Source organism: Leguminivora glycinivorella, chromosome 3 (genome assembly GCF_023078275.1).
Source record: "Leguminivora glycinivorella isolate SPB_JAAS2020 chromosome 3, LegGlyc_1.1, whole genome shotgun sequence".
Taxonomy (NCBI): domain Eukaryota; kingdom Metazoa; phylum Arthropoda; class Insecta; order Lepidoptera; family Tortricidae; genus Leguminivora; species Leguminivora glycinivorella.
This window is the reverse complement of record NC_062973.1, coordinates 2,118,666-2,144,135: the sequence shown is the minus strand read 5'-3', so window position 1 is coordinate 2,144,135 and position 25,470 is coordinate 2,118,666. Positions and strand designations below refer to the sequence as shown.

At 36.0% G+C, this 25,470-nt stretch overlaps 2 protein-coding genes and 1 long non-coding RNA gene across 5 annotated transcripts; 1 reads left to right on the top strand and 2 right to left on the bottom strand.

The window, feature by feature from the left end:
• Positions 1-111: 111 nt before the first annotated feature.
• Positions 112-12,494, top strand: LOC125242727 (glutenin, high molecular weight subunit PW212-like). 2 transcript variants are annotated; one of them, XM_048151640.1, is made up of 9 exons: positions 112-171; positions 2,550-2,703; positions 4,383-4,463; positions 4,968-5,016; positions 5,444-5,567; positions 7,052-7,234; positions 7,557-7,830; positions 8,083-9,204; positions 11,886-12,494. In XM_048151640.1, exons 2-9 carry the CDS (start codon positions 2,555-2,557, stop codon positions 12,076-12,078), a joined length of 2,175 nt encoding a protein of 724 aa, XP_048007597.1. In that variant the 5' UTR covers positions 112-171; positions 2,550-2,554; the 3' UTR covers positions 12,079-12,494. The 2 variants fall into 2 exon arrangements, with proteins under 2 accessions (XP_048007597.1, XP_048007596.1); XM_048151639.1 differs by lacking the exon at positions 112-171 and adding an exon at positions 200-322.
• Positions 12,495-12,612: 118 nt separating this feature from the next.
• On the bottom strand, positions 12,613-19,910 carry LOC125242726 (fibrillin-1-like). Of its 2 annotated transcripts, XM_048151638.1 has the most exons (3): positions 17,989-19,910; positions 16,935-17,850; positions 12,613-12,801 (listed from the first exon to the last, which is right to left on the bottom strand). In XM_048151638.1, exons 1-3 carry the CDS (start codon positions 19,733-19,735, stop codon positions 12,711-12,713), a joined length of 2,754 nt encoding a protein of 917 aa, XP_048007595.1. In that variant the 5' UTR covers positions 19,736-19,910; the 3' UTR covers positions 12,613-12,710. The 2 variants fall into 2 exon arrangements, with proteins under 2 accessions (XP_048007595.1, XP_048007594.1); XM_048151637.1 differs by having other exon boundaries at positions 16,935-19,910.
• A 3,958-nt stretch (positions 19,911-23,868) lies between these two features.
• Positions 23,869-25,383, bottom strand: LOC125242648. The gene is made up of 3 exons (XR_007178898.1): positions 25,264-25,383; positions 24,212-24,326; positions 23,869-23,920 (listed from the first exon to the last, which is right to left on the bottom strand). It is a non-coding gene; the product is annotated as an uncharacterized LOC125242648 (long non-coding RNA).
• Between the last annotated feature and the right edge of the window lie 87 nt (positions 25,384-25,470).

Below are 25,470 nucleotides of genomic sequence, written 5' to 3'. Positions count from 1 at the left end.
AAAGCTAGTTTATAATAAAAAAAGAAAAAAAAACTACTGCTAAATAAATTAAATGATAAATATACGGAACCACACAAACATGATCTAAAACACGCATAAATAATCTGATGAGCAAAATCCTACACCCCGCACAGTGTTCATGCAAACTTCGTCGAGACAAGTATAGTTAAGGTAGGCATTATGTCATACTTATTATCGAGTGTTGATGTCATTACATCTATAAAAACAAGTACGGATATGTTTGAACATTACTAAGTGTGTTCATGTTTTGTGTTAAAGTGCGAATTGTGTGCAAAAAAATAATTAAAATTTAGTGTACGAGGTAAAAAAAATTATCAGTTGTATTAGAGACTAAGTTCTAACTATTTGCTTAATTAAAACATATCAGTAAATGATCTATTCGGGATTCGGGCCTATGTTCAAAATTATTTTTACAGTCTAAATATTTTTCAAAGTTACATACGTTTCAGTCACAGCTTTACCTCCCATGGGAGTTTGGTTACATATAAATACTGCCTGATCTTTGTGGTTAATGGTTATAAAATTTTTACAATTAACATTTAGAAATAATTAATATCACTCTTATTCTCCCAAAAAAACAAGATGTGCAACCATTTGTATAATTTTGTTGCAAAGAGTTTTAATTTGGATGGTTCCTTTAATATACATTTAAAGTTATAAATTATAATTAAAAATAAACGTATTACGATCTAGATGAGAAATTTTTGTTTACAATATTTCTCTAACACGACGATGTCACGTTCTATGATGTACGGGTCACGGTCTGTGCTGTACGGGTCACGTTCTGTGCTGTACGGGGTCGAAAGATCCCGTAAATTAATTTAATTGCCACCTAATAATTATGTATGAGTAGATAATCTTATTGCCTACTGTTAATTAAAATATTCTCCAAGTAAAAAAATGCAATGAATACAAAATATTCTTATCGACCAGATAAGATTTGTATAATAAGTTACTAAGCAATCCTGGATAATCGGTAGCATGCAGTTATTCGATGATAGGTGATAAGATACCTACACATAATAGCGTGATATTTAAAAATAAAACGGATAACAACCACAAAACAAGCTTGAGTAAAGCATTTTAAATAATGTTTTAATGAAATATTACGCTGTACAACGTATAACTCTTAAGAAACTGTATGTCAAATATCAATGATTCTATTTTTCCGCTTTGAGTATTAAAATGAACAACAGAAAAGGTTTCGCTTTTGTAAATAATAATCATTGACTTTTTGTAAATAAAACGGTACAAGTCAGACCGGGATATACAATTAATAAACAAGTGATAAACTCTTTATAAAAAAAAAAAACCACATGACTCATATAACCGAGGTTATTTTAGGTTTACAATTTTCCTTGTATAGCCTGACAAGTTTTTATTTGACCCTCGCCACGTTGCGGATTTTCAGCTGAACTAATTTCTTTTACTGGCAAGGATTAATATTTGACACCCGTCGTCGAAAGTCATTGAATGTCAGTGATGTAAACGAGAAGTAAATATTTTAGATTTTCTAACGGTTTCATCGCAAATATGCCCAAAATAATATTTGAAAAAGTGAAAATAATTATACTTAACGAGGTAAATTACTAACAACAAAAAAGGATGAAGGATTTCACAGTATTTCGATAACAATGTTCCGAAATCGGTTGTTGACATGTCCGGTACTGACAATGTATAGTGCAGTTCTCCTGTACTGATTATTTAATTTCGATTTAGCTTAATATATTTTTTGTTCTTATTTAAGGTGTCTGTAGCTCAGCCGTGAAAAAGATTTATAGAAATAAGGAAGCCGTTACATCATTGACACCAGTATAAAACAAGGTCCCACGCAAAAACAAAATAAACATCGACGACTTGGATAAAGGCACAAGATTCATGGATTTTAGGCTGTACGGAAACAAGTAGCGAGTATTTAAATCATGCTTATTAAACTTTGATTCTCTAAAACCCTGTTTTCATTTTCTACAAATATTTACGCGAAACCAGTACACGCTGTCCCCATTATACATGACGTCCGAACATTATTGCCATATGAAAGCGGTTTGTAGCGACACTCTTTCAGGGTCAAATAAAATCTTGTCAGGCTTTAGTAAGTATGTATATTAATTACCTTTTAGATTTATTTTCCTCCTTTTATGTCTTGAGAAAATATTGACCAGCCTTGACAAATGTAAGTACTTGTACATAGTCGAAGAAATTATAAGTTACCTTGTTACCTAGAAATTTAAAATTATCTACATATTCCAATGTAAATAACAAATAGTAAGTAGATTGTGTCATCAGGCAACAAAATGATAGTTTTACGGCAAGGGCACACGCAAAGCGCACGATTCTAAAAAATAACAAAGGAAGATTCGATTTTTTTTTTCATTTCGCCTTTATATTTTTAAGTTTTTTAGTAAATAACAATTTAATGTTAATGTTACAGTTTTTTAGGAAGACCAGAAAAAAACTGTAACTAGAATAGTCAATTTTCTATGTTAGAATAAATAAAAATATTTAATATTTTAAATTGTTCTCTATAGGTATCATGCTTACTCTAATATTGGTGAGCGCTCTGCTCACTATTAGCTCGGCGAATAACCCGAAGGATGACGCGCAGTACATGAACCTACAAGTCAAGAACGTCAAGGGAGGAGGAAGCAGTTATGTTTACAGAGGAGGAGATAATATTAACAGGTAACTTACTTACTTTAATTAGGTACATGGGGATACTGATGTGTCCAATGGGCACTAGACTAGATTACTTTATCCTCGTAAGGCCCAATGTACATTACAATGTACATAGTATTGCAATCTAATTTGAACCTTCCATGTAGAATTTCTATTGTTACATTGATTTTTGAAACAAACGAAAATCTTACCAATTTATTTATAGAATAAGGTTCAAATTCAAAATGGGAAAACTAACTATGGTGGGCCTTACGAGGTTATGTTACGTTAGTCAAGACTGCAGGTCAGGATTACCCCCTGTACCTTATAATAACACTAACTATCTCTGTTTTGCCCAATCTCTGGTTGACTAATAAAAAATGTCATATAGTGTGAAGTCGCAATTTGTATTTTTTATTATTAATTTGTGCAATAAATATTTAATAATAAATATTTTTTCATAAATAAATAATTTATGATTGACGAAAGGTCATTCAAGTTTAGGTACGCAAAATAACTATGCTTGAGCTGAGTGTGAGATATGAACAAAATTCCTGGCTACTTTATTATTCACAGCTCCTCTATTCATATAAATGTTTTATTATCAATAAAATAAGGATTTGTGTAGATAAAATGAACGCGTAAAACATAACATAATTAAAATTCAGCAAACGTACGAACACATCATGGCTCATTGTTAAAGAGTTTTGCTCGAACGTAAACAAAATCCATATAATGCTGTCGTAATAAGTGTCGGTATTTAAACATGTTGAGAATAGGTTATCAAAGAACATACTGTTAAATTACCTGTAGCCCTACTCAGTCCTCGCAGGTATACACATTTTTAGTACATATTCCAACATCTATTTTGAACTGTTATTATGTTACAGAAGGGTTCTAAATTCAAAAACGAATATAAGTTTACAAATATTTTATATATAAGAGTGTTCGGTTCAGCAACGCGCATATAACACATCTGAAACTGTAGGCGCCCAATAAACTACGAAGACTATAAAAGTAGTATAAAAATCACGTTCAATTAAACAAAGCATATCGCTAATTACAAGACGAGTTATTTCAGTCTTCAAATAACATACCTACTAGTAATTCACCAAATTATATAATTTTACCATTAGTACTGGTAACTGATATGAAGGTTGCAAGTAAAACGATTCTATTGACTGGAATTAAAAGCTGGACTTCAATAATGGACATTGCTGAACTATACCGAAATACGTCGACACTTTATATTTAATAAAAAATAAAAAATAAATAGGAATAAATAAATATTATAGGACATTCTCACACAGATTGACTGAGTCCCACGGTAAGCTCAAGAAGGCTTGTGTTGTAGGTACTCAGACAACGATATATATAATATACAAATACTTATATACATAGAAAACATCCATGACTCAGGAACAAATATCTGTGCTCATCACACAAATAAATGCCCTTACCGGGATTCGAACCCGGGACTACGCGCTAGACCCTCAAAAACTGGAACAACACATTTGTAATTTCCTTAAATTTTAAATTCCTGTAATTTACTGTCTCAGGATGCCATTCCTATGTTTATACGCTGCTAAGGTACGGGGTCAGTCCAACCCTGTACTTGTTCTTTAACACACGTACATGATTAAACAAATAGTTGCAATGAAAATGTATCCTTACTATGGGTAGTTAACTTCTATGCCCTGTTTCAGGTTTTTCAATCACACGCAACATGGTTATGTCCAAGCCACGCAGACCAACCACGAGATTGGTGTTTGCTATATGGAGGTCCCGTAAGTATAATTTTATTAACTTAATATTTTATTTGTCGAAATGTTTATTTGCATATCTTTTGAATTGTAGGCAAATGAGCCAAATTTATTGGACAACAAATCATAATCCGATATGGCGACCGGACGTGTTTGACAGGAAGTCATATCGGGTGCCTATCCAGTTCAAAATAATTTTATTTAATATTATAGGGAAACTGACTGGGTAAACAAGGTTACTGTCAAACAATTAAATATGTATTCACTTATTCAAGACGGTACTTTTATACAAAAGTGGCGCAGTTCATTTCGTTTTCTAAAATAGAAAACCATTAAAAACTGAAAATACAAGCAACGATACGATACCGACCTGTCAGTCTCAAAAATTACGTTGTTGATTGAAAAAATGACAATGTTGACATTGCCAGATCGGTATCGTATCACTGTGATATCTTCTAAACATTGTACGGCTTGGGCCGGTAACGAAATGCTATATGATTTTAATCTATGATTGTATGTTTTTTTCAGGACGTCGACACTTGTACGCGACCCAAAACATATACCGGCTGGAAATGGCGTAAGTAACTTCATCTAAATTAACTATACTACTTAGACATAACTAAAATAGATCTAAGTGCTTTTGTATGCGCGTGTTTATTTTACGCGTTCAATGCGTTCATGTTCAGTGCTGCACAGGTCATATTGGTCCTGTACAAGTTACTAATATGCAACTGTTATTGCTAACCCTTCATACAATTCATTTCTATGCGGCTACCGTGAGTTTTTAATTATTTATACCACAAGGAGGACGAGGACAGGACAGCGCCCTAAGCGGTTAAAAAATTAATACATTTTTATTTATTTTTTAACTTTTTTTGGTGGACTAATATGATTTTCCTACCAAACGTTTTTAGAAATTATCTGCAACTAACACCTTGCTAATCATAGAAATGAAATGCCATGAAAGTATAGAATGGCTGAAACACTAAATTTTCCTATTTCAGTCGCGTCCAGAACTGAGCCGCATCCGCACCTATTGCCATGGTTACATCCGCAACATCCACAACTACCTCATCTGCGATCCCGTCTGCACTCCCGAATGCGTCAACGCTCTCTGCACTGCCCCAGGTAACCTCATACATAAACTAAACACATGCGTCACCTAGCCGAAGTGACAGTGAGTGAGTTTTCGGTCACATTATGAGATCACCAATGCATAATATGGAGAAGTGTATCATCTTGGGGCGAATGAATGATAAACGCACTTGGGGTGGGGCTCGTAAGAGATGGTCGGACTGTGTGAAGAAGTCGACTGGCGGCAGCCTATATCGTGCAGTCCACATGGCTTATGACCACGTTCAATGGAGACACGCTACTTGTGGTCGCGATCCTCAGCATTGAGGGAACGAGAAAGAAGAAGCCGAAGTGGCAATCGTTTACACTACGCTACTATTAATAGGTGCAAACATAGTATGCGCAATTCTAAAATGATTCAATTGTCACAGAACTCAAAATTAGTTTAAAAATACTATAACGCCTCTGATGCGCCACTACAGAAGAGCAATAGGCAGAGTTAGAGGGGTATGATACGCTTACGAAGCGTAATTAAGCTATTAGTGACGCTGGCTAGATGTCACCACACCAACACCACAGGGTACGTAGCCGAATGGCACAAACGCTCACGAAACGAAACGCTCGTAGATATCTATCTCTATCGCTCGTGCGTATTAGCGCGACAGAGCCAGACTACCTTTCGCGGCGTTTCGTTTTCGTTTCGCGTCGCAGAAATGCCATTCGGCTACGGCACCTGGCCCCGTAGCCGAATGCCATTTCTCCGACGCGAAACGAAAACGAAACGCAGTCTCGCTCTGTCGCGCCAATACGCAAGAGCGATAGAGATAGATATCTACTAGCGTTTCGTTTCGTGAGCGTTTGTGCCATTCGGCTACGCACCCTGTACAGATTCCCAAAAGGAGCATGATACTGCTCTAGTGTCAGTGCCACTATTGGCGATGAAGAGTTTGGAATAAAACAAAATACCTAGTTCTATTGCAGTGACAGGTTGCTAAGTTGCTAACCCAATGAGCCACACCTCAATTGAACCCTTAAACTACAGTCCCCACAGTCGACTTCTACGTTAACCACAAAAGGAAAGGGAGTGGTAAAATTCTTAAACCGTCACTGTCTTACTTTAAACTAAATTCTTTAGACTAACACGATCTTCACTCATATTACTAAATTAAAACGGGACTTAATCGCGTAAAACTTACGTTTGACTTATGTTTGTTACGTTATCCAGTGATTGGCAAGTGTAAACGTGAGAAAACTTCCCGTCCCACACCATCGGATGTCGTGAGTGTTGTATGTAGGCAGAGTGGCAACCCTAGCGTAAAAGTGACTGATGACAATCAAGTGCGGGTAGTTCGAAAAACTCGTACAGCTAGAAGATGTTGATACAACTCCCAGCCAGTCTACCCGTGACCACGGACGTAATGTCATGTCCGAAACGTCGGGTTAAATATAAAACGTAAGTTTTACGCGATTAAGTCCCGTTTTAATTTAGTAATATAAATTCTTTAGGACTGCCACATGACGTTTTTTTTCACTTTCAGGAGTCTGTTCATGCTTTCCTGACCATGTAATCAATCTTGCCGGATTCTGTGTCGCCACCTGTCCTATTGGATGCCAGAATGGGCACTGTGATGGACAACGGTGCATGTGCAAGGAGGGTTTCAAGCTGGATGTCAGTGGAAGATTCTGTGTGCCGCACTGCAGGGATAACTGTGGTGGGACTGGTAAGTGATATATCACGATTTTTACAAGTTTCAGAACATTCTCGAAATTTCGCTCAAACTACTGGAAATTTCCTAAGAAAATTCCCATAAAAGTTGCCATTGAGAGAATCCTCCTTAAGATTAGGATTTAAACGCAACATTCTCAACAGTTGACGATCGATTCATTTGATGTATTAGTTACGCACTGGTGTTTATTATCAACTCATCAAATGCCATGGGAAATGTGCAAAAAATCACTGTCTCTCAATTCTTTATTTATCTACTCTTTATTATTTATCGATAAAGAACTTTCACCAGTCACAACGTGTTTTTTTCTTTTCAGGAAACTGCACAGCTCCAAACACATGCGAATGCAAGCCCGGATACTCTTCAAGTCTTGATGGATCCTGTAGGCCTGGCGGGCCGTCGTACTCCCAGGCTCAGCACCCTGGAACACCTGGTGTCCCCGTGCCTTTGCACACCGGCCTTGGCTCACAGTCCCCTGGTTCACAGTCCCCATGTGGGAGCTGTTTAAACGGGTACTGTTCGGGGACAGAATGCCGCTGCCGTCCGGGATATTTGCTGTACAGGGGAGAGTGTAAAGCGCTTTGCAATCCGTAAGTAAATATTTTGTACGAGGTGAAACTGGGTTGATGATTTTCAATTCAGAATTTAACAAAATTTTATGTGTATTTAAGGTTACAAATCAGAACCAGTCACCATCAAATTCAATAATTCAGTTATTTACAGTATGCAAATATATTTTTATTGAATACAAAAGCCAGTGGTTCAGGCGATTTGAATCAAATAAGATCAGGTGCCACTAAGTGACTCTCAGTCTAGATTGTAATCTGTTTTTTGTTTTTCAGGAGTTGTGTACTTGGAAAAGAGTGCGTTGCACCTAATGTTTGCGCATCAAAAGCACCTGGCGTGAATGCAACACAATCTCACAACACGCCACAGTACCCATACCCCAACCCAAGCCAAACTCCATACCAAAACCCGGGTCAATACCCCAATGGACAATACCCACAAAATCAGAACCAGTATCCTCTCCCTAGCCAAAACCCAAACAACCAGCATAATCCACAATATCCTAATTCTGGAAACCATACCGGCCAACAACCGAATCCCATCTATGCACCGTACCCTGGTCAACAGAATCAATATCCAGGTCAGCAAAATCAATATTATCCAGGCCAGCCAAATCAATATCCTCAACCATCACCAAATGGAAATAACGCGGGATATCCAAACCAACATCCACAACCAGGCCACCAGCATCTGTACCCTCAACTTCCTTCTAACTATCCTAATACTCCTCAGCACAACCAGGGAGTCAACGGGACAAGTCCAAGACCAGACGGCCAGACCTTTTATCAGGGTCGTCCGTATAATCCTTTTGAGAACGTAACCTTCAACTTACAACAAGGATCAGATCAGACTTCAGGGCACGGTCAGAACGCAACCCAAGGGCATTATGCTGGAGGGCAATATTCACAAGGCCAATACGGCCAAGGACAATTTAACCAGGGACAAACTAGTCAAGGACAATTTAACCATGGTCAAACCAGCCAGGGACAATTTAACCAAGGACAAACTAGCCAAGGACAATTTAATCAAGGACAAACTAGCCAGGGAGAATTTAACCATGAGCAAACCAGCCAAGGACAGTTTGGACAAGGACAATATACCCAAGGGCAATATCATCATGGGCAATATGGCCAAGGCCAGTACAACCAAGGACAATATGGCCAGGGCCAGTACAACCAAGGACAATATGGCCAGGGTCATAACCAGCAAGGATATTATCCTTATCCTGGACAACAGGGGCCTTATGGTCAGAATGGTGAAAGCCAACAAGGGCAAATATCAAGCAACGGATTTGGGAATTGTGAACAACCCTGTATAAATGGAAACTGTGTCGGGACAAACAAATGTGAATGTCTACCAGGATACAATCTGGACCCTACGGATTCTACTGGCAACAGGTACCTATTTTTATTTCTTGAGTACTGTTTTTTAAATATTTTACTTATATTTTCGTTTGGATGTTTACTTTATTTTGGTGTTATTTAATCATGTTTTAACGAATAAATATTTTTTTCTACTCGTCGACTTTAATCTGTCAATTAGGACACCACAGACTAAACTATAAGTGCTGACTTTTCAGTGTTAGATAGTCTTTGACACTTAGTCAACTATAATATTTCATTACAGTTCACTTTTAGTTAACTGTAATAATTTAAAAAATATAACTTCATACAAGTTCTTTACTAATTTGCGATACCTGGCAAATTTTTCTGCATCTGAAACACGTTTTTTTATCTATCGCGTTATCGACCAATCAGAGACGGTTATTACAAACAATTAGTTGCCAGGTAATTCGATGTTGATACAACGGTGAACGACGCTATTAACATTAATTTTAACTTGAATGATGATATTTTTCGTCCATTGATGATGAAGATGATGACTCATAGAAAAAGTATTGTATACAATAGTGATATAATTAAGCTTTTCACTCTCGTACCGTACTATTAGTCCACTCAGCAAGCTTCGTGGCCTAAACATGGTACTCGACTGAAAAGCTTTGTATTATATCACGATTGTATAATAGTATTTTATGCAACAGGCGTTTAAAGGAAGTCAAAAAAGACGAGTGGCGTGGGTAACAATTTGAGGCGAAGCCGAAAATTGTTATTAAGACGCCACGAGTATTTTTTGACTCAGTTAAACACCGTTGCATACAATACTTTTCTACGACCATGCACTTACTTTTTAATAGTTTTCTAGAATAACTTTCGTGAAATTCGCACTATTTCCTGTATTTTGACGCGTCGGCCTCCCCTCTGTTCCTGCACTCACCCTGTCGCTCGCACTCCCCGCGCCGCCGCCAGCCCCGGCGCCCCGCGCACCCACGCTATATCCCTTAAAGGCTACCTAACAATGCTTTAAGAGCTATATCGTATGCGTGGGTGCGCGGGGCGCCGGGCGGGGGCGGGCATCTTTTATGTAGGGTTTCAACGATCTATGCACGACACTGTAAATGACGAATAACAACACGGGAGTAGAAAAAATACTAAAATAGTTTGCTAGTAAAAAAAAATTTTTGTTATTAGTGCTTTATCATCATTACTCCTCTGCATCATATTAATTGCTGGTTTCTAATCTGCTTCATCATTTTTGATATCTTCTGCAGTCAAACACATAATAAAACGTTAGAGTCAGTCCAAGATAAGTTAGCATCGATTTTGACAGTCGCATTCTTCAAATTGTAATTCATATCATTTAAAAATTCAAACTTCCATGACATGATGACGTTTATGTTATCTCACTCTAACGAAAATTATTTTTGAGTGCAGAACCTCTCCTACAATCAATCAAATCAATCAATCAAAAATATTTATTTGTATAAATAAGGGTACATAATAGATGGGCAATACATTTTCATTTCACTCCTTATTTTACCACAGTTTGGCGTTCAAATATTTAATTCTTATAACTAACTTAGCTTTTATACATTATATGTACAAGCATGCGCTCTTAGGTATAATTTAAATGGCACAAATTAATTAAATGTCTAGCACTAATAACTAAAAATTATCAAAATAAATTAAATACAATATAAATGATTTTGCAATTATATTCAAATTAATTAATTTAATAATACATTTTAAATACTATAATCAATGGCTAATTCCCTAATTATAAATCACACTTTTCTAAAAACTCATTAACAGAATAATAGGTACATTCCATTAAATGTCTATACAATTTTCTTTTAAATAAATTAAATGGGAGTTCCTTAAAATGATCAGTGAGACAATTAAATATTTGTATTGCCATTCCATAAACATTCTTCTTAGGAAGAGATATATTTGTCAGCGGCATAAAAAGTTTGTTTCTATAATCACTTCGCTTTGATGTCATAGTAATTGTTCTAAAGCAAGACAGGTTTTTCCGAACAAAAATACAGATTTCGTATATGTACATAGCAGGTAATGTCAATACGTTTTTCTTTTTGAACAATGGTCTACAAGGTTCGCGAAAGTCGGCACCACATGCTGCTCTTATACATTTTTTTTGGACCTTAAAAATAATGTCTGAATCCACAGAATTCCCCCACAAAATGATACAATATCTTAATTGCGATGCAACATAGCCGTGATAGGCTGTCATCGCTGTGGATTCCGAAACTACATTGTGAAGACGATGCAAAACATATACAAAACGGTCTAATTTAAGCCGTAGAACGTCGACGTGAGCCTTCCAATTACAAAAACAATCAATGGTCAAACCTAAAAATACTGTTGACTTTACTTCCTCTATATGAGACTCCTGATAGTTAATGTCCATCGCTATATGATTACTTTTGTATGTCTGAAATTGAATCATTTTAGTTTTACTTAGATTGATATTCAAATTATTACTATCAAGCCAATTTACAACATCCCTAATTGCGCTATTAATATTTTCTTCAAATGACTCGACATTATCACATTTTACGAGTATTGTGACATCGTCTGCAAAAAGTAAACACCTATGTTTAATGACCTTTGGAAGGTCATTTATATATATCAGAAACATCAATGGGCCTAATACATTATTTTACTTTCACCTCTTGCATAGCGAACCTTCGGATTCGTATGAACAATCTCCTCGTTTGCAGGTGCGTTCCCTATTGCCACGGCGGCTGTCTCAACGGTTACTGCGGGTCACCGAACAACTGTGTCTGCTCAGAAGGCTACCACAAAGACTTCAGTGTCAAGGGCCGATCAGGGTGCGTCAAACGCGTGAGACGGTCAGCTGAACCTGTCAATCTTGCTGATGTCCTAGTCTTTGAGATTCCTGATACTGAGTAATAATAAAGATATGTTTGAAGTGACGATGTTATTGAAGACAGAGGTGCCATAATGTAGTCAGACTCTTAAGTTTTTAGTCAACGTTACCAGTTTTAATACGCTTGGGTTATATAAAGCTTTACAAGTACTTTTTAATTACGAGTTAAAACACATAAGTGTCAAAATTGACTAATAAAGTACTATTTAGATCTGATTTATATTTACTCTCACTATAAAATAACGATTGTAAGTGTGAAATTTGTATGTGATACCTAAATGATCTGAAATATTGAAGGATAAGTACTAAAATTTATACTTTATTGAAACACACGATATACTTTGTAGAACTATAATTAATGACAATATTATTTGTACATTTTAATTTATGATTATGACAAGATTTTATGATCAAGTGAATAAAATGTTTTATAAAATCATACCGGATATCACTTCTTCACTTTTTCAGGATGCAGCTTGCATTGGGAACTTGAATTCCCGTAGCCATTCTTTGAGTGAGGACATAATATTAAAATGAATGCATGTAAAAACAACATATGAAAGGAAATGGTTTATTTTCGAGTAACTAATGACTCATATACTCGTACATAAGTATATAACGTAAAGGAGAATTATGTACCGGGTTATAATTTTCTTTATAGCCATTTTTGCAAAAGTTTCACTGTTGCAACTAGTATGGAACCAACGACGCCAACTATTGGTAGGTATATCCAGCCTGATTGAGTCCTAAAATTAAACAACATATTACAGTTTTATGACAAAATGCGTTAGTATTAAGGCCGCTGTACACATGGGGCCAACGGTTGGGCCAACCCTTTGACTAGCCCCTTAGCCAAGCGTGTAGAGGGCTACTTGGCCGTATGTTGGCAGTTGGTGCCAGCGCTGGCCGGCCAACCGACTGGTGTCGGTTTTTTGTCAAATATTAAAAAAAAAATTACTATTTCAGATAATTTAATTACGAGGTTATTATTTATTAATATAATTTTCCCCTCACTAGCTCGGAAACACGTGTTTTGTCCTTTAATACCAGCGGGTAAAAACGCATTTTATCCACTAGTGGATAAAGTAATTTGACCTTGAATATAATCATTTTTTCTGCTTTAAAATTGATAAAAGTGAGTGAATCTAAACTCCAATTGCTAATTCGAGTCCAAAAAAACTACGACAGATACGTCAATGTCACAGCTGTCAATGTCACTTATGTCACTGTCAAAATACTTTTCAGGTTTCGCCAACCTTCTACATTCTTTATTTGGCACGTAAGAAATCCAAGAATACTTGATGATAAAATTGTGAAGAAAATTCGTTTTAGTTTTTTTGTTTTAATTCTCATACGTCAAATTAGTTCCACCGGTCGCCACTAATGATAAATGTTGGTAATTCGCATTATATTACGTGTATTTGTGACAATCAACATCACCTTCATTCACGTTGCTAATAATAATAAAACTTAAACCAGACAAATGTATGCACTAAAGATGCCCTGTCTCAGTCAGGTGCAATTTTCGCCAATGTTTATTAAATTAGTCATTGGAGTCTAACAACCAATTACCAATATTAGAAAGTTATTGCTGAAGGGTAGCACCTGAACTGGCTCGCAGAATGGCGCGTGGCGAAGTCAGGGGCTCACGAAAGCATTTCCTTAGCGTATTGAACGAGTCCCCAACTGTGTGGGAACAATCCACTAATATCCAGTATTAAACTTCTTCTGAATGCTTGTGGACATATTTGTAACAGTTCATTACCATTGTTTTTTCGTTAACGGTCAGAGGACGAGTACAGCGTTTTTTTCTTGGGGAAAGAATCACCTGACGAGAAGGCCCTGGTTCAGGTTCCATCATACTCGTACTTTTGCGCTTGCGCTCACGCAAAGTCCTCGTAGAAAACACAATCTTAACAACGATTTGAAATAACAGTAACTGAACAGGAAACAAAAACTTAACAAAAAACAAAAACTCAACAAGGCAAAAAATCACCACGGAGCAAAAAAACATTCAAACAATCAGAACAGAAGTTAGACGTCGAATAAGAATGTCAAATTCAAATACAGTTTGACAGACCATGGTGTCATGGCCGCTTCCAAAACAATGGTGGCCGTGGCAACCATAAAGCCCTCTATACACTATTTCGCTGATTAGCTAATTGTAAAATCTAAATATATAAAAGAAGAAGCTGACTGACTGACTGACTGACTGACTGACTGACTGACTGACTGACTGACATATCAACGCACAGCCGAAACCGCTGGTCCTAGAGATTTAAAATTTGGCACGTAGGTTCCTTATATAGTGTAGAGGAGCACTAAGAAAGGATTTTTCAAAATTCACCTCCTAAGGGGGTGAAATGGGGGTTCAAAGTTTGTATGGGGAAACAAGATTAGTTTGACTGTTCTATTCGAAACTTCACAGGAGGATTCCTAAAGGCATATGACTAAATACGTGTTTCAGGTTTTTCGAAAATGTAACCCCTAAAAGGGTGAAAAGGGGGTGATAGAGTCAAAAAACCAATATGGGTATCGTTTTTATGGTTTATCGAGTCGCTGATCACGATAAATACAACGCTTTTAAAATCTAACGAGGCGTAAGTGATATACTTTCTCCCCTGTTGTGGTGCAATGGGGTTAAAATATTTAAAAAAAAATACAAAAGAACAAACTGACTGACATATCAACGCACAGTCGAAGCCGCTGGTTCTAGAAATTTCAAATTTGGCACATAGGTTCCTTATATAGTGAAGAGGAGCACTAAGAAAGGATTTTCCAAAATTCATGTCCGAAGGGGGTGAAATGGGGGTTCAAAGTTAGTATGAGGAAACAAGATTAGTTTGACTGTTCTATTCGAAACTTCACAGGAGGATTCCTAAAGGCATATGACTAAATACGTGTTTCAGGTTTTTTAAAAATTTAATCCCTAAAAGGGTGAAAAGGGGGTGATAAAGTCAAAAAACCAATATGGGTATCGTTTTTATGGTTTATCGGGTCGCTGATGACGATAAATACAACGCTTTTAAAATCTAACGAGGCGGAAGTGATATACTTTCTCCCCTGTTGTGGTGCAATGGGGTCAAAATATTTAAAAAAAAATACAAAAGAACAAACTGACTGACATATCAACGCACAGCCGAAGTCGCTGGTTCTAGAGATTTCAAATTTGGCACGTAGGTTCTTTATATGGAGTAGAGGAGCACTAAGAAAGGATTTTTCAAAATTCATGTCCGAAGGGGGTGAAATGGGGGTTCAGAGTTTGTATAGGGAAACAAGATTAGTTTGACCGTTTTATTCGAAACTTCACAGGATTTCTAAATACGTGTTTCAGGTTTTTTGAAAATTTTACCCCCAAAACGATGAAAAGGGGGTGATAAAGTCAAAAAACCAATATGGGTATCGTTTTTATGGTTTATCGGGTCGCTGATCACGATAAATACAACGCTTTTAAAATCTAACGAGGCGGAAGTGAAATACCTTCTCCCCTGTTATGGTGCAATGGGGTTTAAATATCAAAACTGTCATATGCATTTAGTTTTTATGTTTACTTCTGGTTCAAGAGATTTCGAATTGACACGTGATTTCCTTAGAGGTGCACTAAGAAAAGATTTTTCAAAGTTGACCTCCTAACATGTTCATTTGACAGGGACAGGGGATGGGAGGGGATAGGGATAAGGATAAAGATAGGGACGTGCTGTAAGAAGATCGTCGTTTGCTTGCTTTTTATAAGTTTACGTTTGCAATAAGTATAAGCAAAATGAAAAAAAATTGTAAGCGATAATGCGAGAAAGTACTTTTTACCCACTGACCATAGATACTGGCTATGTGGGTTGTATGAAGTTTCCCCAGAGTGTATATAGAATACATACCTACTCGTACCCACTACCTACGCCGTGGTCGCTGTGTAACATTGCTACAATCTTTGCAAGCATTTCGTTAAAAAAAATAGTTATATGTGTTATCTAAATAATCGCAGACAAATGTACCTATATAGAAACCTATGGATCCAAATGAAAATCTTAATTTTTGTATACGTTTGAATAATTCTTTTAGTACGCGGGCGAAGCCGCGGGTACAAGCTAGTATATGTATAAAAAATTGGTCACAATATCTATATCATCAATAGTTTGTTCTATACCGCAAAATATAGCACCAAATGTTATTGATACCTGAAGTGATACAAGCGCAATACCAACTTTACAACAAAAAATCCCGGAAAAAAAGAAAAAAATCGAGCGACCTAGTATTTATGTAAATAATAAAAGACTATTAAATATATAAATCAAAGGATTGAAATAAATAATAAATAATTTATCTTGGCGTGTGTTTTTATAAAAAAGGATTATACTATTTTACAAACATTTTATTGCAGTGGCAACATCGTAGTAGTTTTTTTGGACTCGAATTAGCAATTGGAGTATAGTGATCACGATGATTTACCACCTGTGGAACTACTGAAAGCAGTGATAAACGCGCTTTTTGCGTTGTAATTTCCTTCTCGTGTGTTAAAAAACTCGCAAGTTCAGGATTCTATTCTCGAACCACTCGCTTCGCTCGTGGTTCAACTGTAGAATCCTTTCACTTGCTCGTTTTTCAATTCCACACTCGGCGTTAAAATACAACTTTGCACCCTTGTATAACAAACAACTATTTGCTGACAATGTAAATGACATAGAATTACCTAGCCTTTTCCATTCTACGTCCATCTTTTATGAAGAGCCAATGCCAAGTGATTGGTTCACCAATGTGTAAACAGCGACTCTTATCTTGGCCAAGGGGCTGCTCCAAGGGTTGGCCCAACCGTTGGCCCCATGTGTAGAGCGGCCATTAGGCTATTTTCATGTCCACACACTACCGACTTATATTTACTACTCACCAATATTTGCTTTCCTGTTTCTGTTTTTTCATATGTTTTCCTACAACTTTATTAGATACTGTGGCTGTTGTCGAACTGTCGTCGTCATAATAGTTATATTTGGAACCATGGTCACTATTGGACTTAGTTACATTGCTAATTATGCTAATTTCTGTGTGATTTTCCTTACTCGCTTTTTCATAAAGTTTACTTTTGATGATCTTATGATCAGGCAGTTTGGTGTTATTGTCTTTTTTGTCAACAATGTCATGCTTATCTGTAATGACATATTTTTCTGTAGAAGAGATGAGTTTCTTAGTAGTCGTTGTATTGTCATCAGTTTTACAAATAATACGTTTGCATTCAGAAGTATTATCATTACAATCTTTACCATCGACAGTAACATGTGCTGTTATCAAAGGTGGATCGCATTCACATTTGTCTGGTGCGATACAACGTCCTTCACATATACCACAATCAGGAACACAATTCAACGTTTTGTCTTTGCTACTTTTATAGCCCTTAAAACATTCACATAAATTGGGCGCCACACAGTATCCATTTGCACATATGGTATCACATTGCGGTATACATGTATTTTTTTCTTTATCAAAGATGTAACCATTATGACATTCGCATTTATTTGGTGCTACGCAAGAACCATTTCCACAATCGTTATAACATATCGGTTCACACATCGGGTTGTTTTCCTTGGAGATTTTATAACCGGAGTCACATTCACAATTATTATGTGATGTGCAAGTGCCATTGCCACAATCGATTTCGCATTGTGGCACACACATTGGGCTACTATTTTTATCTAATTCATAACCTGCATTACATTTACATTTATTTGGTGCTACGCAAGACCCGTTTCCACAATCTGAATAACATTCAGGTACGCATATTGGATTACTATTATTGTTAGATTTATATCCTGCGTTACATAAACATTTACTAGGTGCTATACAAACTCCATGGCCACATTCGGTATCACATTGGGATACGCATTTATTCTTCTCATCTAATTTAAATCCTACGTCACATTTACATTCATTTGGTGATATACATGTACCATTTTCACATTCATTAGTGCATTGTGGTACACACGTGGAATCTTCATTTAATTTGTATCCTGTATTGCATTGACATCGATTGGTACCAATACAAAACCCATTTTCACATGCGATATCGCACTGGGGTACGCACATCGGGCTTTGTTTTTTATCTAAATTGTAACCTTTTGCACAGATACATTCATTGGGTGCTATGCAAGTTCCATTGCCACACGCAATATTACACTGTGGCATACACATTGGAATATTATCTTTGTTATATTTGTATCCTTCATGACATTCACATTCATTTACAGCGACACAATTCCCTTCACCACATTTATTTTCACATTTTGGTACACACATTGGGCTTTTGCTGTAATCTATTTCATATCCAATATCACACGTGCATACATCTGGTGCTATGCAAGTCCCATTGCCACATTCAGTTTTACAATTTGATACGCACATTGGGTTACTTTTATTGTCAAATGTATATCCTGCATTACACATGCATAGATTTGGCGCAATGCAAGACCCTTGTCCACATTCTGTTTCGCACTGTGGTACACACATTGGGTTATGGTATATTTCAAATTTGTAACCTTTTTTACAATCGCATTCGTCTGAAGCTACACAAGTTCCTTCACCACATTCATTTTTACATTTTGGTACACACATTGGGCTTTTGCTGTAGTCTAATTCATATCCCATGTCACATTTGCATATATCTGGTGCTATGCAAGTCCCATTGCCACATTCAGTTTTACAATTTGGTACGCACATTGGGTTACTATTATTATCAAATGTATATCCTGCATTACACATGCATAGATTTGGCGCAATGCAAGACCCCTGTCCACATTCTGTGTCGCACTGTGGTACACACATTGGGTTATGGTATTTTTCAAATGTGTAACCTTTTTTACAATTACATTCGTTTGAAGCTACACAAGTTCCTTCACCACATTCATTTTTACATTTTGGTACACATATTGGGCTTTTGCTGTAGTCTAATTCATATCCCATATCACATTTGCATATATCTGGTGCTATGCAAGTCCCATTGCCACATTCAGTTTTACAATTTGGTACGCACATTGGGTTACTATTATTATCAAATGTATATCCTGCATTGCACATGCATAGATTTGGCGCAATGCAAGACCCCTGTCCACATTCTGTGTCGCACTGTGGTACACACATTGGGTTATGGTATTTTTCAAATGTGTAACCTTTTTTACAATTACATTCGTTTGAATCTACACAAGTTCCTTCACCACATTCATTTTTACATTTTGGTACACATATTGGGCTTTTGCTGTAATCTATTTCATATCCAATATCACACGTGCATTCATCTGGTACTATGCAAGTCCCATTGCCACATTCAGTTTTACAATTTGGTACGCACATTGGATTACTTTTATAGTCAAATGTATATCTTGCATTACACATGCATTCATTTGGAGCAATGCAAGATCCATGTCCACAATTTCTTTCGCACTGTGGTACACACATTGGGTTATGGTATTTATCGAACTTGTAACCTTTCGCGCAACTACATTCGTCTCTGCCTATGCAAGTTCCATTTCCACAGGGAGTTTTGCAGTTCGCGATGCACATTGGATTACTTTTTTTGTCAAGTTGATATCCAGAGTCACACTTACATATATCTGGCTTTATGCAAGTGCCGTTATCGCCGCATGGAGGATCACATATAGGGACGCAGTTCATGCTGAAACTATAACTATCAGTTAGTTTCATTTTATTTGCATAAAAAGTGACATTATTAACGACGTGGCTTGCGTGGACGACGGGAACGCGACGGCGATGCGCTGCAACGCGTCGCGACGAAATTAAACCTAGGTACGATCATCTCTATGGAAGTGTCTTAGGTGGGCAACGCCGATGAACTATGGATGATAAGATAAGCGATGCATTGCAAGTCCATGCAAGCCACCCACGGTGTAAATGTGAATATAATATATATACTTATTTTTAAAAATACAATGTTTTCAGTTAGATCTACCTACTCGAAGTCATAAGCACTAGAAAAAGACATGATACGAATTACATTATAATGAAATGACTGACGCATTCGCTTTACACGGAGACGTGGCCTAACGAATTTTAGGCCATATAATATGTACTTATGCATTAAATTAGTTTACCAACTATAATTTTTATGAAGCATGTTTGTCTGTCAAATCGTGATTAAGGACTTACTCAATTTCAGACCCATTATCAGCTCTTTTGTACCCGTCGCAGCATACTGGTATTCTGAAAGACACTTTACTTTTAAAGATTTAAGTGTAACGGCTCAGCCACGACATTGGTCTAAGCGCGACAGCGGTGAGCGGCGGCCATACATTGGAGCGAGACACAGCGATGGGACTTTTCATTCTCACGTATGGCTGCCGCTCACCGCTGACGCGCTGTGACCAATGTCGTGGCTGGGCCTTAAGGCCTGAGTGGACGCTCGGAGCGGAGCGGTCGGCGGGGCGTGCAGCGGGGTGGGCGAGCGTGCGTCCACCGTACGCAGCGTCGACTCAGGACACTTGTATGAGCTTCGATTGTTTGACATACACGCCGCACGCTCCGCTCAAAGGCAAGGCATTACCTAACATTACAACCAGACCGGTCCGTCCTAAAATTTTCAAAATACAGTGAAACCTGGTTAAGTGGGACCTGAATAAGTGAGAAACCTCTTTAGTTGGGACCCAAGCTGCGGTCCCGACACTTTCGCACTGATTTACCTCTATTAGTGAGACAAAACAGACCTCTGTAACTGAGATCAGCCTCTTCGATTTTATAGTCACATTTCCCTCTATCAGTGAGACAGAATGTGTATTTTACCTCTGTTACTGAGACTATATTTGAAATGTATATTAAATTAATTGTTTGTTAAGAATTTTATAGGAATTTACCTCTGTATCTGAGATACAGTCAATCTATGACCTCTGTAACTTGGACTTTATTGGAAATCTATTTCCATACTTTTAATAATGTTTAGCCTATCTTTAAATTTAAAGCTAAAAATTTGATGATAAATATAAAAATTATAAAAAAAATACTTTCACAATATGCCTATAAAATTTCTAAGATACAATGACGTCTTATACGAATGAGTCTTATATTTGATTTAAAATACAAGGTTTATTTACCTTTTCTTTTAAGTAGTATGCAACAAATAAGAACTACTATATGCAAAACACCTTATTTATCACCTCTATAACTGACATATCCCCTATTCTGGCCTCTATTAGTGATACCCTCTGTAAATGAGACAAACATTTTATTATGCCTGTCTAACTGAGACCCTGAATAAGTGGAATACCTCTTTTAGTGAGATAAATTTTGTCGTCCTTTGAAGTCTCACTTATCCAGGTTTCACTGTAATATAACAATTTTGACAAAAAATGCACAAGCTTAGCCGAAGAATTACTAGCCGAAAATAAAATGATCAGCAAATAATAAAAATAAAATATGTTTTACGTTCACGGGTGTATTTTTTTTCTAGACGATTATATTAGGTTCAAATTTTTTCATTTTGACGAAAGTATTGTAAATATTTATTATGCTAAATCGATACTTACTTGCCCTTTCTGCATGTCTTTGTACTAAGAGTAACACCATGTACTACAAAAACCACCCACAATAATATACAATACCTCAGCAACATTTTGTTTCACTTCTTTACGAACTTCTGGTAAATAATATTTATTTACATTATTTTTAGGTATAACTTTGACTTTTTAACTAAAGTGTGAACTCAAAATATCCTAATTCTCGTATTGGTGCGTGTGAGATGATTTCTATCCCCCGATAAAATCTGTACTGAACTGTAAAATATGTAAATATCCTTATAATTAATTATAGTAACAGGAACAGAAAATATAATCTAAGGTACATAATAAAATTAATTTCAAAGCCTATAAATATACTGTAATATGGTATTTACAGACAATTTGTGGTGTAATTTTACCTCAAAACAGAATTATCTTGTCAATGCTATGAACACTGCTTTTAGACATGACCATTGTGGAAATATGTGCGGAAAAATGGAAATTCTAAACACATCCTTACATGCCACTTTTTCATGCCCCTAATTCTTTAGAGTCGGACTCTCAAAAATTAGGGCATGAAAAAAAAGTATTTTATGCAACCGGTGTTTAAAAGAGGTCAAAGAAGGCAAGTGGCGTGGGTAACAATTAGAAGCGAAGCCAAATATTGTCAATAAAGACTCCACGAGTATATTCCGACTCAGTTGAACATCGTTGCATTCAACATTTTTTCTACGACCTTGCACTTACTTTTTTATAGTTTTTTAAAATATCCTATCGTGAAACACTCTCCTAGATTTAACACAAAGTTTGACAGCTTAAAAAACAAGTCTATGGTTCACATTTTTTTTATAAGTGGTTAAGTAATGGTAGCAGTACGTTAAAACCCAAAAACACACGGATACGAATGCATTTTTGGGGAATAGACTATAGACTTGTCTTGACATCTTTTATGTAGAGTTTTAAAAATCTATGCATAACCCTGTAAATGACGAATTAAAATAAGTAGTTTAAACCTCTGTTGAGACTTTCAATCGAAGAATATTTGACAGACAAACATGCACGATCCGGAAAAGAAAATTTTAGAAGCTTACAGATTACTTACTCGTTTTAGTGATGTTTTTGTTTAAGCCAAAATCTCTTCAAAAGGGTTAGACTGACTTTAAGAACTACGTACTAAGAAACTTACCCAGAAGGCAAGGAAGGAATTATATCAATGACCTACCATTAAGCACGAATCATCATTGCATTCTTTTTGCTGATGATGTGTCTGTTGTCATATCCAGTGAACACAAAAGCAATCACACAAACGATGTTAATACAGCACTTTCTAATATAATAGACTGGCTAAATATAAACAGTTTGCAAGTAAATTTTAGCAAAACCACATATACTCAATTTTGGAATGGGTATGGAGAAAAACAACCAATGACTGTTACATATGATGATCAACAAATTACTGAGTCAGATCATGTCAAATTTCTTGGAATAGTGGTTGATGATATGTGTCACTGGAACCATCATATTGAAGGTGTGTGTAAGAAATTAAATAGTTTTGCGTATGCCCTTTGGCGCTTAACTAAGATTTCAAGCCAAAAAACAGCCGTCCAAGCGTATCATGGCTACGTGGCATCTAGTCTGAGGTATGGTATAACGGTATGGGGGAACGGCTCAAATATCCTTGGATTGTTTATAGCTCAAAAACAATGTATACGTGCGATTTGTGGTGTGTCCGTATTAACTTCATGCAGACCATTGTTTAAAAAACTAAATCTGCTTACAGTACCTTGTTTATATATATTTGAAATGTGTGTATTTGTAAAATGCAACCAAACTTTATATACAAAAAATTATGAATTCTGTAACTTTAATACGAGGTACCCTAACAGACTCATATGTCCGAGAACACACACAAGTTTATATAAGAAAAGTTGCTATCCTATGAGTATACTTTTGTATAATAAGCTCCCAGACACTATCAAAGGCCTTACTTTACATTTGTTTAAAAGAAGATTATTTGAATGGCTAAATGAACAGACTTTCTACTCTGTAAAGGAATATTTAGACTACTAAACCGCTAAATCTGTGACATCTCAATTAATTAATTTATTTATATTCGATAATTTGTATTGTTTTGTATATTAATATTTCTATGTAGATATAATCTAGCTTTAGATAGGTATTATTTAAGTGCATGCATAGTACTAGACCTAGGTACAATCTGAGATTTGCATGTCACTGTGTGACAAGGTAGATTGGCTCACTTTATTGTAAACAAACACACCTATGTATACCCTATCTTTCGCAAATAAATGACTTATGACTTATAAGGATCAATATTTCGATATCCGTCGCAACATGTTGGAACAGCAATAGTCTCTTTTTTCTGTAAAATAATAAATAATTCGGGTGAATTCACACTATCATGAATTCATGAAAGATGGTGTTGTTAATTACTCACAATACTTTTAGGTGACTCAAATCAAATTATTTTATAAAAAAATAGATGTTTTATATTATACACAGTGTAATATGAGGAAATCGAATAATTTTAACAGCGTATTCCTCAGCATTTTAAAATTTCTAGTCTTACCCTGTACACTAGTAGGTAAAAGCCGATATTATTATTCTTTTAATATCCATTCCCTTGAAAAAAAAAATATATTTATGTACTTACTAGCACAGGCTTTCTGGCATGGTCCGTTTTAGTTGAGGTCTTGCACAAAATAATCAAAAGGCACTTTTTCTCCTTAACGGAATAAGTAGTGTCTTCTTCTACCCATTTGGTCACACTGTAAGAAAAATATTTTTTCAGTACAGATGGTGTTTTTTTATGCACTAGTGCGAGAAGTGGTTCATTATATGCCATGTCGAACTTCGGACAGTCATCTGTACTGAAAAATGTCGTACGATACACGTGCGGAAAGGAAATTCGTAACTCGTGTCGATTTAAAACACGACCGAAGTGAACCACTCGTTTCGAACTTCCTTTTTTCGCACTAGTATCGTAATGTACTGTATTGTGACATACAATACAATCAAAAAACTTAAATCCGCTCCGAGCGTTCACTCAAGCCTTATACTAACAACTAGAGTCCAACAGTATAAATATAAATATTTATACACACTGTCACATCGTTACTGAGTTCATTTTAATCGTAATTTTAATTTAAACTACCTAATAATGTTATTATTAGTAAATGTTATCATAATTCTATATTAATAATGATGTATGTTATAGGTATTAATCGAACGTAGTTCTCTCTCTCTCTTAATAGTATTTTTTTTTGTATTATCAATATTATCATATAGGATTATGATAAAATTCACTAATAATAATATTATTGTTCCGTGATGGGAAAGACATACTTATTTAGTTAAAATTAACTACGTTCGATATTTAATATGACATCATACTGTTGGACTTTGACTTCGAAAATTGTTCATATGGCGACTCCACGGATTTTATAACCACGGTGTGCGATAAAAAATCCTAAGCCTACTAATAACCACAGAAGTCATTAAGGTTATCAAAAAGGAGGTGTGAATTTGTATGGAGCACAAATATCAGCTGAACCGATTTAGATGAAAGATGCGCAATTTTTGTTTGTGTACATGTTGTCATTAAACTCTGTATTTGACTTTTTTAAGCTCCTACCCTACACAAGCCACTAAAAATGCTGTCAATTCTGAATAAAATTATCCCAAGAAAGTCCATATAATACTTACGTAATCTTTTTCGAACATATCTGGCCATTGTTGCAATTTAAAAAAGCACATAACACTAATAAACTTATAAGCATCGTAAAAAAAAACGAGTAGTTTAAACTAGTAGTTATTTTAGTTTCTTCCTGCGTCCACCCAGATCTGTAGTCGAGACAGTTTAGTTTAATAATAGCTTTGCTAAACATTGAAACAAAATATAATAATAGTAAT